Consider the following 17,053-nt stretch of genomic DNA (forward strand, 5'->3'; position numbering starts at 1 on the left):
CTGTGTGCCCTGACCGGGAATTGAACCCGGGACTTCCACATGCCAGGCTGACACTATATTTCAAGAGCAAGGTCAAGCATTTGTCCCCTTTCTGAAGCCTTAATCCACCCATTCCCAATTAGCTCTCACTTTCTTTTCTGGTGTCACCCCCCCACCCAGAATCTATATTTACAATCACAAAGTTTTGCAATGACTAGTGGTTTCTCGTTTAGGGAAAGTGATGTTCATTCGTCTTACACTCCCAACGAACAACAAAGTGGCTGATACCTAGTGGGCATTCATTAAACATCTGTAGAACAGGTAACCTTAATCTCTAATCTGAAATAACAAGTGTTTTGAGGAGTAGCCTTACATAAGGTCAATTTGTTTCACAAGTATGTTATATTGCCAGAACCTCTTCTCAAGTAAGAAAGATTATTAAAATATTTCACAAATTACATGTGGCCAGCAAATATAAAATAGATTTTCCTACTCCACTGATTCAACTAGCTAGTATTTTGATTGGAATGATTCTTACAGCCTTTCAGCACAGATTTTTAAGCATAAACTCTATTGCAACTAAATGAAAATAACTGAGTAAACAAAGCAATTCACAGAAGAATGAGGCCACCTGAATCACCAGCTCTCTCGTTTCAAGCCATATTCTTATTTAATAGTCTATAAAATGATACTAGAATTTTACCTTAAACCTAGCTTCTGTATAAGGAAGATCCTTTTCTTTCTAATGAACAACTTAAACCTCTTAACTGACATGATTTAGATGACTGCATAGCTCCAAAATATATATTAGTAACAGGCGCAAAGTGGACCTTCTGTAATTAACATACAATGATAATGCATGCTACTCTCAACCCTGCTCCATCCCGAATGTAGCCTGTTTACTCCTTTATTAAAATGTTTTATTGTACATTGTATAAAACATTAATTTAATGTTTATTAAATTGTCTTAGATTTATAAGTGTAAAGAGAATATACAGTATTTCTGTACATCCCATACCCAGTCTCCCCACTGTTCAACATCTTTCATTACTATAGTACATTTATCATAACTAATAAACCAATAGTAATATGTAATTAAATTCCAAACATTTTTCAGATTTTATTAATTTTCCGCTAATGTCCTTCTTGTGTTCCTGGGGTCCCATCCAAAATATCAAATCACATGTATGTTTTTGACGGCTTTGGCAGTTTTAAGGAGTACTAGTTAGATATTTTGTAGATTGTCCTTCAGCTGGGGTGTGTGTAGTGTTTTTCACATGGTTAGACAGTGCTTATGGGTTTTGGGGAGAATGGCAGATAGAGGTGCCATTCTCAGCACATCACATCAAGGGTACATGCTATCAACTTGACAACACGATGACACTAAACCTGACAATCTGGTGTAGGTAACTCTCCCCCTTTCACACTGTACTATCTGGAAGCCAAGTCCCTAAGTGTAGCTTACACTTAACAGTGGGAAGTTATGCTCCATCTACTCAAAGAGGCAGTACAGAAAGCAATTAGTTGAAATTCTTTTGCACGTGTACTCTCTTATATTTACATATATTGTTCACACATCTATTCACCTTTAGATTATAAGTAACTAAAGGGTTAAGTCTTTTTCATTGTATTGTCCAGAAATCCTGAAACAGGGAAGAATTTCAACAAGTAGCTACCAAATATATAAAACTCCCAAAAGCACAGAATAAAAATTAACTGTCTGATTCGCTGTATCCTCAGCACCTAGAATTCAGTGTCTGAATTATAATAGGTACTCAAAAAATATTTGAGTCAATTATAAGTTCAGAATTATAGAACATAAGGTCCATGAGAACAGGGACTTTTATTTAATACTGTCACTCCAGATAGTAAGAGTACCCAGTTCCAGTTAAGTGCTCGGTAAATATCTGGTGACTGAATAATTGAAAAATATAACTTCTAGTTTACTCAGTGTCTAAAAATGTTATACACAGGAGTTTCCCTACAACGCAGTTTAAGAGAAGAAATCACAGAATTTAACTTCAAAATAAAAAAGCTAAAAAATACTCAGTAACTTTGATGCAGTATATTCAGCTTCTATTTTGCACCAAGACAGCCTCTGAATTTTTCGGTATTACTTAAAATCTTGAAACTGATATTAAAGACTTGATCATAAAGTGCATTTACTCAATATTGATCTGAAAAATATTAAATGATCTCTATTATACTGCTAAGTGCTGGGTATGCAACGTTACGTCCCACACTGTCTCGGCTTCATGGAGTCCGAGGTGAAAGGCAAACGGGCAGGCACTAAATAAGCAGTTAAATAGCTTACAGGGGTCCTACAGGTTCTGAAAGATTAATCTGAGAGCGGAAAAGACACCCAGGGCAAGCAGTCTCGGGAGGGCTTCTAGGAAGAGATGAGATAAAAGCTAAGACAAGGAGAAGGTAAAAGGAACACGTGTGGGACGCGAGGCTGTGAGAGGTGCCACGGGATACGTGGTGGGCTGGACGATGACACTGGCGTGTGAGCGAGGGGAACCTGAGAACTTAACAGAGCCGGCACGCACAGGGCTTTGTGTACCAGGGTCACGAGTTTGGACTTTAAGTAAAGAAGTGGCATGATCAGATATGAATGTGAAGGACAAAATTTCATCTGTCTTCATGCTGTAGGAAACAGAATGAAGGGAGCAACAAGGGATAGAAGGAACCCAGCGGGAGGCTACTTTGGAGACAGTGGCCTAGCATCTCACAGAGTCTTATACGTAAGTAAGGTACACAAAGTGTTTTTGCACAGTGCCTGGTAACAAATGCTAGGTATTAGTATTGTTTCAAATATATTAGTGCCCTGGCTGGATAGCTCAGTTGGTTAGAGCATCGGCCTGAAGCACAGAGGTTGCTGGTTCGATCCCCAGTCAGGGCACATGCAGAACAGATCTATGTTCCTGTCTCTCTGTATCCCTTCCTCTCTGGCTAAAAATAAATAAATTTAAAAAATACACTAGTAATGGACTCTAAAGTCCATACACAAAATATAGGACCTCCAACACCACGAGTCATACAGAGCAGTGGCTGCCACATATTAAAATATAATACGATCAAAAAAGAACAGAAAAGAATGGCCCATGGGGTTTGGCCTCTGTACCTGGAGGTCCTGCAGTGGCTCTATCTACTACAATTTCTCCCTCCTCCAATTCCATGTTGTTGTATTCCACATCATTTTCTCCAGACCTAAAAATATACAGAGTTCATTATTCCCATAGAGTAAGGAAAATCAACATTATCTGTCACACCTCAATGCATTTTATAACTACAATACACAGCCTTCTCCTGTGAAGATAGGATACTTCTATATACAAAAATGAAGAAAAATACTTTTGTCATTATAACATGTATAGGTAGTACTAATAGTCAAACTACCTTTAAAAAAATACTAAAATATCCTGACTAGGATGTGGCACAGTGGATAGAGTGTCAGCCTGGGATGCTGAGGACCCAGTCTTGAAACCCCAAGGTCGCAGGCTTGAGCGCAAGCTCATAAGCTTGAGCACAGAGTCACTGGCTTGAGCGTGGGATAGATATGATCCCGTGGTAACTGGCTTGAGCCCAAAGGTCGCTGGCTTGAAGTCCAAAATCACTCATTTCAGCAAGGGGTCACTGGCTTGGCTGTAGCCCCCCGGTCAAGGCACATATGAGAAAGTAATCAATGAACAACTAAGGTGTTGCAACAAAGAATCGATGGTGGCCCTGGCCGGTTGGCTCAGCGGTAGAGCGTCGGCCTGGCATGCGGGGGACCCGGGTTCGATTCCCGGCCAGGGCACATAGGAGAAGCGCCCATTTGCTTCTCCACCCCCCCCCTCCTTCCTCTCTGTCTCTCTCTTCCCCTCCCGCAGCCAAGGCTCCGTTGGAGCAAAGATGGCCCAGGCGCTGGGGATGGCTCCTTGGCCTCTGCCCCAGGCGCTAGAGTAGCTCTGGTCGCGGCAGAGCGTCGCCCCTGGTGGGCGTGCCGAGTGGATCCTGGTCGGGCGCATGCGGGAGTCTGTCTGACTGTCTCTCCCCGTTTCCAGCTTCAGGGAAAAAAAAAAAAGAATCGATGGTTCTCATCTCTCTCTTCCCCTCTCTCTTTCAAAAAAAGGGAAAAAAAGGTAAATATCCCACTTTTAGGCCTAGTTAATATGCTTCTACTATTATCACTTAGATGCTTCACAATGGTAATTAACGTACAACACTCACATAGTTTCTTCATCAATGTCATTTTCCTCTGTGTTACTTGTCGCTGTGGAACTGGCAGAGGAACTGCTGCCATCGAGGTGATTTACTTCATCTTCCCCAACAAGATCCAGATCCAGGTCCCCATCTGAAAGCTCGTGCTAGAACAAGGCAAAAAAACAAGAGTTTCATCTCAAAGAACGATTCAGTACGGACCAGGTACCAAACAACAATGGAATCATCAGAATTCTCTGCTCCTGTGCCTAGGCTGCTGGGTGCAGCGGACAAAAGCACACAACCACATTACCTAGAACCACTAGTAATTCATTGCTGCTCACTTCAGCTGGGCCCTCAGTGTAGCTGGAAATGCTTCACAGAGCCCGCATCAGCTTCCAGTAAGGCTCCACACGTACAAACATTTCAGATTATCATTCCTCGGATCATGCCTCATCTCTACGATCCGCAGGGCCATTGTAAAACCTGTCACCTATCTTCCCAGAAAAACATACTGACTATTAAATATAAAACCCCTGCCTGACCAGGCGGTGGCGCAGTGGATAGAGCATCGGACTGGGATGCAGAGGACCCAGGTTCAAGACTCCGAGGTCGCCAGCTTGAGCGCGGGCTCATCTGGTTTGAGCAAAAGCCTGCCAGCTTGAAACCAAAGTCGCTGGGTCCAGCAAGGGGTTACTCGGTCTGCTGAAGGCCCGTGGTCAAGGCACATGTGAGAAAGCAATCAATGAACAACTAAGGTGTTGCAATGCTCAATGAAAAACTAATGATTGATGCTTCTCATCTCTCTCTGTCCCTGTCTATCCCTCTCTCTGACTCACTCTGTCTCTATAATAAATAAATAAAATTAAAACCCCCAATTTCAGCCGCCCTACCAGTAAACCCCACCTACCCTTCCTTTACCTCATCCTAGCATAAGGTTAACCTGACTGCTTCTTCCAAACCCTATTAATCTTTTTAAATCCTTTGTTTTGTGTCTTAAACTTATCATCAGTCTGTCTCCGGGATGGCGCCTTCAGTTTAATGTACACATGGTCTCAGAAAGCTTCCCTCTGCATCCGTCTCACCTTCAACAAAAACACCTCCTTCTTAAATTCTCATCCTAATGGTGTTTAGCTGAGACAGAACTGCGCTATCTCCCAAAAGCCCTAGATCATTCTATCTACATATGCAATGATAGAATGATCATTGCATATAATGTAGTTTCAATGAATGGAAATAAAACACATTTTTAAAATTCACAACCTATATAGTTTCTAGAATGTCCACCACAGTTTGTTTCGTAGAATGTAACTTTCTACAATAAATTAATTTTTTTTTTTTCCCTGAAGTTAGAAGCGGGGAGGCAGTCAGACAGACTCCTGCATGCACCTGACCAGTATCCACCCGGCATGCCCACCAGGGGGCGATGTTCTGCTCATCTGGGGCATTGCTCTGTTGCAATCAGAGCCATTCTAGCGCCTGAGGGGGGAGGCCATGGAGCCATCCTCAGTGCCCAGGCCAACTTTGCTCCAATGGAGCCTTGGCTACAGGAGAGGAAGAGAGAGGTGGAGAGGAAGAGAGAGGTGGAGAGGAAGGAGAGGGGGAGGGGTGGAAAAGCAGATGGGCGCTTCTCCTGTGTGTCTTGAGTGGGAATTAAACCCAGGACTTCCACACACCAGGCTGACACTCTACCACGGAGCCAACCAGCCAGGGTCAGTACAATAAATTAATTTTAAAACCTTAAAACACTTCAATTCAGCCTGATCAGGTGGTGGCGCAGTGCATAGAACATCAGACTGGGATGCGGAGGACCCAGGTTCGAGACTCCAAGGTCGCCAGCTTGCACACGGGCTCATCTGATTTGAGCAAAGCTTGGACCCAAGGTCACTGCCTTGAGCAAGAGGTTAGTCTGCTGAAGGACCATGATCAAGGCACATAGGAGAAAGCAATCAATGAGCAACTAAGGTGTAGCAACAAAAAACTGATGATTGATGCTTCTCATCTCTCTCCATTCCTGTCTGTCTGTCCCTATCTATCCCTCTCTCTGACTCTCTCTCTCTGTAAAAAAAAACAAACCAAAAATCACTTCAATCAGCCACTGCTGACTCATCTATAGAAAGGCATACAATAGCCCTGGCTGGTTGGCTCAGTGGTAAGAACGTCAGCCTGGCATGCAGGAGTCCCGGGTTCGATTCCCAGCCAGGGCACACAGGAGAAGCGCCCATCTGCTTCTCCACCCCTCCTCCTCTCCTTCCTCTCTCTCTCTTCCCCTCCCACAGCCAAGGCTCCATTGGAGCAAAGTTGGCCCGGGTGCTGAGGATGGGTCCTTAGCCTCTGCCCCAGGCGCTAGAATGCCTCTGGTTGCAACAGAGCAACGTCCCAGATGGGCAGAGCATCGCCCCCTGGTGGGCATTCCAGGTGGATCCCGGTCGGGCGCATGCAGGAGTCTGTCTGACTGCCTCCCCATTTCCAACTTCAGAAAAATACAAAACAAACAAACAAACAAAGGCATACAATAAAAGTGAAAATAAGTGGACAAGACTTTTGGCACACTAATTCCCCTATATCATATGCTGAAAACCACGATCGTGTTCTCTTATCAAACACAAAATAAATCTAGAACTGGTCTAATTATTACATGATAATCCTCATTCTGAATCTTCTCCTCATCTTCATCGTCTTTGACCTCTCTGACAGTAGCTGAACCAGGACTGTCCTGGAGAAGCGTGTCAGCACAGGAACCAGACTTCTTAGATCGGGTCTCGGGAGTGTCATCATTCTCGGGGCTAAGATGATTAGCTGCTGGTGACAAATCTCTTGACTTCTGAGTTCGAGATAACTCAATGGCAAGCCTCTTTTAAGACAGAAAAAGCACAAATAAACATGAGTCACAGGCAGTGTTTCTGTGGTAGAACAAAAATATTTTAAATAAACAATATACCAACGTGTTCCTAAAGCCATTGCTTGTACCGTCTCTCACCACCCACTGCCCTATGCTTATCAAACATCTGTAACAAAGAAAAACTGCGGCCCTGGCCGGTTGGCTCAGCGGTAGAGCGTCGGCCTAGCGTGCGGAGGACCCGGGTTCGATTCCCGGCCAGGGCACACAGGAGAAGCGCCCATTTGCTTCTCCACCCCTCCGCCGCGCTTTCCTCTCTGTCTCTCTCTTCCCCTCCCGCAGCCAAGGCTCCACTGGAGCAAAGATGGCCCGGGCGCTGGGCATGGCTCTGTAGCCTCTGCCTCAGGCGCTAGAGTGGCTCTGGTTGCAATATGGCGACGCCCAGGATGGGCAGAGCATCGCCCCCTGGGGGGCAGAGCACCGCCCCTGGTGGGCGTGCCGGGTGGATCCCGGTCGGGCGCATGCGGGAGTCTGTCTGACTGTCTCTCCCTGTTTCCAGCTTCAGAAAAATGAAAAAAAAAAAAGAAAAACTGCCCCATTTATTCTCATCCTTCTCCTATCCAGCCTAAGCTACACATACAGTTAGCAAACTACAGTAAATACAGGAAGTTTTAAGTGATACAGTTAACATAAAAACCTCTGAGAGTATGTATTTATTCTTATTTTCCTCCCTCATCTATGAACTACTCAAACCTTCTCCTGCATCTATCCCAGTTTCCACGGACAAAAAAGAAACATTCCTTATGTAATTTAGTTTACCACTGTAAAATAAAAATTAACCAATTCGTGCTAGTGCTCAATTCAACAATAGTGAGGATTCAAGAGGGGGCAACTCTGAATCATCTAAATTCAAGAAACCGTGGGGAAGAGAAATACAGAAGTCACTGAGAGAAGACCAAACAGACAACCTTAAACTAGAGCAGCACTATAGAAAAATATTATACGACGATGCAAATATCTATGTCTGCAGTGCCCAATACAAGCACTTAAAACGCGGCCAGTGCAACTACTGAACTGAATTTGGTCTTTTTGCTTGTTCTTCTTTTGTTTTTGTGGGAGAGACAGAGAGAATCAGAGAAAGGGACAGATAGGGACAGACAGACAGGTAGAGAGAAAGATGAGAAACATCAATTCTTCGTTGCAGTTCCTTAGTTGTTCATTGATTGATTTCTCATATGTGCCTGGACCTAGGGGGCTACAGCAGACCAAGTGACCCCTTTCTCGAGCCAGTGACCTTCGGCTCAAGCTGGTGAGCTTTGCACAAACCAGATGAGCTCAGGCTCAAGCTGGCGACTTCGGGGTCTTGAACCTGGGTCCTCCACATCCCAGTCTGAGGCTCTATCCACTGTGCCGCCTGGACAGGCTGAATTTGTTTAAGTTTACAGAGCTACATATGGCTAGTGGCTACTGAACAATAAAGAATTAGAGGTTCAGCCTGACCAGGCGGTGGCCCAGTGGATAGAGTGTTGGACTGGGACGCGGAGGACCCAGGTTCAAAACCCGGAGGTCTCCAGCTTGAGCGTGGGCTCATCTGCTTGGAGCAAGGCTCATTAGGTTGAGCCCAAGGTCACTGGCTAGAGCAAGGGATTACTTAGTCTGCTGTTGTCCCCCCCCCCCCCCCCCCCCCCGGTCAAGGCACATATGAGAAAGCAATCAATGAACAACTAAAAAGCCACAACAAAGAACTGATGCTTCTCATCTCTCTCTCCCTTCCTCTCTGTCTCTATCTGTACCTCATCACAAAAAAAAATTAGAGGTTCAAAGGTGGTAAGAATGGAGAATATAATTGAACTTTTCTACAAAATTACAAATAGTAATTATCAAAAATCTACCATATTCCATCATGTATAAGACGCACCCCCCCCCCCCAATTTGGGGTCTAAAAACTGAGTACACCTTACACAGTGGTTGTAATTTTTTCCCTTGCATTTCCCGCTTTTTTGTGCTTGTTTTTGTTCTCATTGTTGAAGACAGTGATTCGTCATCAGACACAGATGAGGACAAGCTAATGGATGGGTGTTTTTACAATGAGGAGTTATATGAATTTTATGATGAATAAAACTTGAGTTTTGCCTGGTCAAGGCATATATGGGAGTTGATGCTTCCAGCTCCTCCCCCTTCTCTCTGTCTCTCCTCTCTCTCGTTCTCTTTCTCTCTGTCTCTCCCTCTCCTTTCTAAAATGAATAAATAAAAAATTTAAAAAAAACTTGAGTTCAATAACTTTATGCAATACTTTTTTTTCAAATTTCGGGTGCCAAAATTAAGGTGTGTCTTATACATGGGATCGTCTTAGACATGGGGAAATACGGTAATCAAAAAATGTTAATGGTCAATAAGACAAAATGAAACACTAAACCCAAATATAAACTTTTTTGCTTACCTCTTTAAGGTTATTTATTTGTTGAATATAGCTAGTCTGTGCAGCTTCCAACTGAGTAATATACCAGTGCTGGTCCCGGCATTTTTGAAAGAAAGTTGGTGAACGAACCTGAAACCTTAAAAGAATAGCTGCACGTGAAAAATAACCCGAACAGTAAAGTATTATCAACCAAGCCTAAACCAGTATCCATAATTTCTAAAATTTTAAGTTTCATTACACTGTAAGGCCAAAATTCAACATGAACTCAGAGCTCCTCATATTCGCCATTTATCCACGTAGTTCACAAATTATAATAAAATCAGGTTCTAAAAAGTCATCTGTAAGTCAGTTACCTAAACTTAAACAGCAGCTTTTTTTATTTTATTTTATTATTATTATTATTTTTTTTTACAGAGACAGAGTTAGAGAGAGGAATAGATAGGGACAGACAGGAACGGAGAGAGATGAAAAGCATCAATCAGGCCCTGGCTGGTTGGCTCAGCGGTAGAGCGTCGGCCTGGCATGCGGGGGACCCGGGTTCGATTCCTGGCCAGGGCACACAGGAGAAGCACCCATTTGCTTCTCCACCCCCCCCTCCTTCCTCTCTGTCTCTCTCTTCCCCTCCCGCAGCCAAGGCTCCATTGGAGCAAAGATGTCCCGGGCGCTGGGGATGGCTCCTTGGCCTCTGCCTCAGGCGCTAGAGTGGTTCTGGTCGCGACAGAATGACGCCCCGGAGGGGCAGAGCATAGCCCCCTGGTGGGCAGAGCGTCGCCCCTGGTGGGCGTGCCGGGTGGATCCCAGTCGGGCGCATGCGGGAGTCTGTCTGACTGTCTCTCCCCGTTTCCAGCTTCAGAAAAAAAAAAAAAAGAAAAAAAAAAAAAGAAAAGCATCAATCATCAGTTTTTCGCTGTGACACCTTAGTTGTTCATTGATTGCTTTCTCATATGTGCCTTGACCGTGGGCCTTCAGCAGACCGAGTAACGTCTTGCTCAAGCCAGCGACCTTGGGTCCAAGCTGGTGAGCTTTGCTCAAACCAGATGAGCCCGCGCTCAAGCTAGCGACCTCGGGGCCTCGAACCTGGGTCCTCCACATCCCAGTTGAACGGTCTATCCACTGTGCCACCACCTGGTCAGTAAACAGTTTTCTAAAGAACTGGCTGGGTGGCCAAGTGGATCAAGTGTAGCCCTGGTGCACCAAGGTCACAGGTTTGGTCCCATCAGAGCATGTACAAGAAGCAATGGAGTACACAACTAAACAGAATACGTAATGAGTTGATGCTTCTCTCACTCTCTCTTCATTCCCCCCTTCCTCTCTCTCTCTCAAATCAACAGAAAAGTTTTTTAAAATAAGAAATAACATTACATGTCATAGTTATCTACTGAAGCATATTTATTAAAATAATGTAACTGAAATACGATGTTAATCATGAGTTACGAAGAGCAGGACCATACTAAGCAGGAAGGAGGAAGCTCTTTCCTTCCCCTTTCTCAACTAGGTCAGACCCTAGCAAAACAGGCAGTTTGTTTTTTGTTTGTTTTTTTGTTTTTGTATTTTTCCAAAGTGAGAAGTGGGGGGCAACAGACAGACTCTTGCTTGCGCCGAACCGGAATCCACCTGGCATGCCCACCAGGGGGCGATGTTCAGCCCCTCTGGGACGTTGCTTCGTTGCTGTCAGAGCCATTCTAACGCCTAAGACAGAGGCCATGGAGCCATCCTCAGCACCCAGGCCAACTTTGCTCCAATGGAGCCTTGGCTGCAGAAGGGGAAGAGAGAGAGAGGAAGGAGAGGGAGAGGAGGAAGGATGGAAAAATAAATGGGTGTTTCTCCTGTGTGCCCTGACTGGGAATCAAACCCAGGACTTCCACACACTGGGCTGACACTCTACCACTGAGCCAACCAGCCAGGGCCAGGCAGTTTGTTTTAGGTACTGCTCTTTCTCACTCCTTGTTCCATCTCACATTCCTAGATTTCTTGCTCCTCAATAAAAGAATCACTTAAAAGTTCAACTACCCGCCTGACCAGGCGGTGGCACAGTGGATAGTGCGTCAGACTGGAATGCAAAGGACCCAGGTTCGAGACCCCGAGGTCGCCAGCTTGAGTGTGGGCTCATCTGGTTTGAGCAAAGCTCACCAGCTTGGACCCAAGATTGTTGGCTCGAGCAAGACGTTCCTCGGTCTGCTGAAGGCCCACGGTCAAGGCACATAGGAGAAAGCAATCAATGAACAACTAAGGTGTCACAACGAAAAACTGATGATTGATGCGTCTCAACTCTCTCCGTTCCTATCTGTCCGTCCCTATCTATCCCTCTCTCTGTCTCTGTAAAAAAAAAAAAAAAAAAGGTCAACTACCCAAAACTGCTTTTTTTTGCTTTAATATGTATTAGTTTTTTGTTTGTTTGTTTGTTTGTTTTCAGGGGAGAGCGCGAACGCAGTCCCCCACTACCACAAATTATGCAGTCGAGTTTCCCACATTTGGGGAAATCGCAGGGGTCAGCACACTCGGAGTGCAATGAGTGAGCCTCACCCTGGGGAAACCACCTTCGTGATCATGGTATCTCCCCTGCCAGGTAAGTATATTTTCTGTTTGTTTTTTAAGTGAGAGGGGAGACAGCAGACTCCCGCATGCTCCCTGACCAGGATCCACTCAGCAAACCCCGTCTATGGCCAATATTTAAATCAACCAAGCTATCCACAGTGCCTGAGGCCAACACTCAAACCAATCGAGCCACTGGCTGTGAGAGGGGAAGAGAGAAAGAATGGGAAAAGGCAAGGGAAGAGAAGTAGTGGGTCACTTCTCATGTGTGCCCTACCAGGAATCGAACCCAGGATGTTCACACATGCAGCCAATGCTCCATCCACTGAGCCAACCGGCCAAGACTGAATAACTTTTTTAAATACGAAAAATTAGCCCTAGAGAGTGGTGCAGTAGATACAGCATGGGCCTGGAGCACTGAGGTCATCAGTTCAATCCGGGGTCGCCAACTCAACCCCAAGGGCACTGGCTCAACCTCTAAGGTCCTAGGTTCAAGTCCTGGTCAGGGCACTATGTGAAATGAAAAAATAAGCACAAACCTCTATTTTCTGATTTGCTAAGTGAGGCTGCAAGTTCAACAGATAAATGGCACCCTACTAAATTTATGGCATTACTAACTAGATGTCAAACACATTTCTGACTAACTTAAATTATTCTATTCACTGACTACACAGGACTCATGGAAATAAATGGGTAAGAACATAGTAAGGTTATAGTTAATGTGAATTTCAATATTCATCTTCGCTAAACAAATAGATTTTAAAACAAAGTTCTAGTGAATTTATTCCCTCAAGATAATAGCCACTATATCAAATGTTTCCTATTACCTTAAAATCACTGTATCATTTTGTCGATTCAAGTACCCTTCATTTGCAAGTAAGTCCAAACGGAAAAACCTATTATAACCCCAGCATTCTCCAACTTCAAAGTCAGATGCAAACTCTCGAATGATATTTTTCGTAGGATCATTGCAGGACTGGTGAACCATTTCTACACGATACTCATATCTAAAATTGAAAAACAGAAGATTACTATAGGTAATAAGCCAGAATAAAAAAGACTCATCAGAACATTAAGGTCATTGCATAATGACCTTAGAAGAAACTTAACCAATATACACAATCACATTTCTTTCAGAAGGACTGTATTATTTATAAAGACATCAGCATTGTGAATGGGTAACCACAACAGACTGGCACTGGGTCCCTCTTTCCTCCCCATGATGTTTACCAATATAGCAGGTAGAAAACATCACCTCAGTAAATAAATCTGTATAAAATAGTACTTCAAAGTTATTTTTGTTTGTTTTTGCAAAGCCATACATATTTTTTCACATATTCATTATATTTCCTCACAAGTAAAAAATCTGCCATTTCCTTTGAAGTATATCACCATGAAATTTTAAAATAAATCATAAATTTTGAAAAACTCTACCACATTTTTCCATTGAGGCCTATAAACTTTTCTAACAGAAAATAAGTATACGTGGGGAAAGCCAATATTTTCAGATTTCCCTATCTTACAGAATACAAAACATGCAAGTCTTCAAACTCATTTTTACTAAGAAAGCACTATTATTACAAAAAGAAAGAAAAAGTGAAGAAATAAAAATAATCAGAAGGAACACTCAACATTAATGTGAACAGAAAAATGGGTTGTGTGGAAAGTTCCTCACAGGGCAATCTGATCATGAATTCCTAAGTGGGCAGGTCATGGTGGGTGGTCCAGCTCCAGGTGTGCAACTTCTTTAGAAAGGGTTTAAGCCAGCCTTGTCCATTGCTCTTATGCACCCAAATTAACACATCTAGAAGTAGTAACCCTCAAAGAAGTTATTAAGCCTCAAGAGAGCACACAATCTTAACTACTCTTTAATCCACTCCCCTCCTTGCTGTCTCCAATCTTATGACTCTCTCCTTAATTTTAAATGCATAAAAGAAGCTGCAAACCTGTTCTTGGGGAATTTAAAATCTTGCTCCCCAGCATTTATTAGTTTGGCTCAAATAAATTTTCATGAAAATAATTCTCTACAGGTTTAGATAGTCTTACCTCTATAGTAACCATAAAGTTTCTTTTTTTGGTGAATGTAAACTTTGTGTATTTTATTTTTCAATTACAGTGTACATTTCAATATTATTTTTTATTCATTTCAGGTATACAGCAAGGTGGAGGTAAATTTTTAAAATAAAAAACACAATAGCTCAATCTGTTATTCCTGCTGCCAAAGGCAAAAGAAAAATTTACAACTTTTCCTGTAAATATCATGTGTAAGTATTTCTTTAAGTGTTGTAAAATAATTTTTGTACTAGTATCTCTCATAGTACATTATCTAGATTGATGAAACAAAGAACTAACCAATACAAAAGCTATGGTACTTTGTCTATCTAGATTTTATGAAAGTCATGAGACCAGCTCTGTATACCATTCTATGTCCAGAAATAAACCCAAATACTGATGCACAACTGATTTTTGACAAAGGTGCCAACATCTTTCAAAAGGAAAAGAAAAGTCTCTTCAACAAATGTTGCTGAGAAAATTGGACAGCCATATGCAAAAGAATAAAGTTGGAACCCTATCTAACTTCATATACAAAAATTAAATCAAAATGGATCGACAACCTAAACATAAGAGCTAAACCTATACCTCTTAGAAGAAATCATGGGTATAAGTCTTTGTGAATTCAAATGTGGCAGTGGATTTGTAGATTAACTCTAGAAGTATAAGCAACAAAAGAAAAAACAGATAACTTGGACTTCATAAAAATTAAAAATTTCTGTGCATCAAAGGATATTATCAAGAAAGTGAAGACAAAGATAAAAGAAACTATTGTTAAATCATTTATCTGATAAGAATTCAGGATACAAAAAATATATAGAATTCTTATAACAATTTAACAACAAAAAGACAAGCAACCCAATTTAAAAATGGGCAATGAACTTGAAAAGACATTTCTCCAAAGAAGTCATATACAAAGACTTTATACTAAAGCACATGAAAATACGTTCAACTCCTTTGGTGACTGAGGAAATTCAAAATAAAACCACAATGAGATACCATACATACTCACTAGGACAACTATAAAACATAATTTTCTCTGGCCCTGGCCAGTTGGCTCAGTGGTAGAGCGTCGGCCTGGCATGCAGAAGTCCCGGGTTCGATTCCCAGCCAGGGCACACAGGAGAAGCACCCATCTGCTTCTCCACCCCTCCCCCTCTCCTTCCTCTCTGTCTCTCTCTTCCCCTCCCGCAGCGAGGCTCCATTGGAGCAAAGATGGCCCGGGCACTGGGGATGGCTCCTTGGCCTCTGCCCCAGGCGCTAGAGTGGCTCTGGTCGCAACAGAGCTACGCCCCGGAGGGGCAGAGCATCGCCCCCTGGTAGGCAGAGTGTGCCGGGTGGATCCCGGTTGGGCGCATGCAGGAGTCTGTCTGTCTCTCCCAGTTTCCAGCTTCAGAAAAATACAAAAAAAATTTTTTTAAAATAAAAATAAATAAAAAGTTAGTCTAAAAAAAAACAAAACATAATTTTCTCTTTTCTTTTTTCTTCCTTTCCAAGTGAGAGGAGGGGATACAGAGAGACAGACTCCCGCATGAGCCCTGACTGGGATACCTGGCAAACCCTGTCTGAGTCAAATGCTCTGCCCATTCTGGTCCATGCTCACAGTTGAGCTATTTTTAGTGCCTGAGGCAGAGGCCAAGGAGCCATCCTCAGTGCCCGGGGCTAACTTGCTCCAATCAAGCCATGGCTACAGGAGGAGGAGGAGGAGGGGAAGAGGGAGATAGACAGAGAGAGTGAGAGAGAGAGAGGCAAGAGGGGGAGGAGTTAAGAAGCAGATGGTCCCTTCTCCTATGTGCCCTGACTGGGAGTTGAACCTGGGACTTCCACACGCCAAGCTGAGGCTCTGCCACTGAACCAACCAATCAGGGTCAAAAATAAACTTTTTACTATTTTAAAAATGAGAAGCAAAAACCCAAAACTCATAGAGAAACAATCAAGAATATTGAAAAATCTGGGAGACAGATATTAATACATAATACATAACACATAACAGTCCAATACATCCAGGATCAAGACAGATGTTTAAAATCAAAACAAAACATTTTTGAAGAATTAGTTCTTTTGTATAAGACGTCATACAACGTTTGAAAAAAAATCATTCTTTTATCTGCATTAGTTTTTTAAAACCATGACAAATATAGGCCCACATTCCTAATAAATATGGTAATTAAGCCATGTTAAATTATTCACATATTACCTCAATCCCAATCAATTCAAACCTTAAATTTGAATATTCCAATTTAAATTCTTTTTTTTTTTTTTTTTTATTTTATTTATTAATTTTTAGAGAGAGAGGAGAGAGAGAGAGAGAAGGGGAGGGAGGAGCAGGAAGCATCAACTCCCATATGTGCCTTGACCGGGCAAGCCCAAGGTTTCGAACCGGCAACCTCAGTGTTCCAGGTCGACGCTTTATCCCACTGCGCCACCACAGGTCAGGCTTAAATTCTTTCTATCAAACTGAAAAGTCTAAATAAATGTAGTAACTGTAAACTTAAAAATTTTAGTCTCATTAAAATAACTCTCCCGGCCTGACCTGTGGTGGCGCAGTGGATAAGGCATCGACCTGGAAATGCTGAGGTTGCCGGTTTGAAACCCTGGGCTTGCCTGGTCAAGGCACATATGGGAGTTGATGCTTCCAGCTCCTCCCCCCTTCTCTCTCTCTGTCTCTCCTCTCTCTCTGTCTCTCCCTCTCCTGTCTAAAATGAATAAATAAATAAAAATAAATATTTAAAAAAAAAAAAATAACTCTCCCGAAAACTTCTACTCTATCCTTAAGTGACTCAGTTCCCTTCTCTAAAACAAGTCACTCAGTAGGTGCCAGTAAGTCACTTCCAGGATGTCACTCAGGTGCAGATTTCTTCTAAAAGCCTACACACACGTGTATGCTAACACACACCTATCATACAGAGAAAATTAAGTATAATAAAATTATAAAAGTACTTCTGCAGGGTCCCAGGTGATATTAAAATCTAGATAATGACACAATTTAAGTTTTTATTCCACATTTGACAGTTACACTATCTCACTGTTAAACTCTTAATTCTATAACT

General features: G+C 42.7%; 1 protein-coding gene and 1 non-coding gene across 3 annotated transcripts in view; both read right to left on the bottom strand.

Moving 5' to 3' along the window:
• Positions 1-17,053, bottom strand: part of TRIM37 (tripartite motif containing 37) — a 99,433-nt gene that overhangs the window by 46,114 nt on the left and 36,266 nt on the right. The window contains exons 13-17 of one of the 2 annotated variants that reach the window (XM_066264069.1): positions 12,779-12,958; positions 9,441-9,555; positions 6,800-7,015; positions 4,192-4,328; positions 3,104-3,189 (exon numbers count right to left, since the gene is read on the bottom strand). In XM_066264069.1, coding sequence (XP_066120166.1) covers positions 3,104-3,189; positions 4,192-4,328; positions 6,800-7,015; positions 9,441-9,555; positions 12,779-12,958 — 734 coding nt within the window. The remainder of the gene's footprint in view (positions 1-3,103; positions 3,190-4,191; positions 4,329-6,799; positions 7,016-9,440; positions 9,556-12,778; positions 12,959-17,053) is intronic. The other variant, XM_066264070.1, reaches the window with a different exon arrangement.
• Positions 11,830-11,993, bottom strand: LOC136327629 (U1 spliceosomal RNA). The gene has a single exon (XR_010729809.1). It is a non-coding gene; the product is annotated as a U1 spliceosomal RNA (small nuclear RNA).

Source organism: Saccopteryx bilineata, chromosome 2, assembly GCF_036850765.1.
Source record: "Saccopteryx bilineata isolate mSacBil1 chromosome 2, mSacBil1_pri_phased_curated, whole genome shotgun sequence".
Taxonomy (NCBI): Eukaryota; Metazoa; Chordata; class Mammalia; order Chiroptera; family Emballonuridae; genus Saccopteryx; species Saccopteryx bilineata.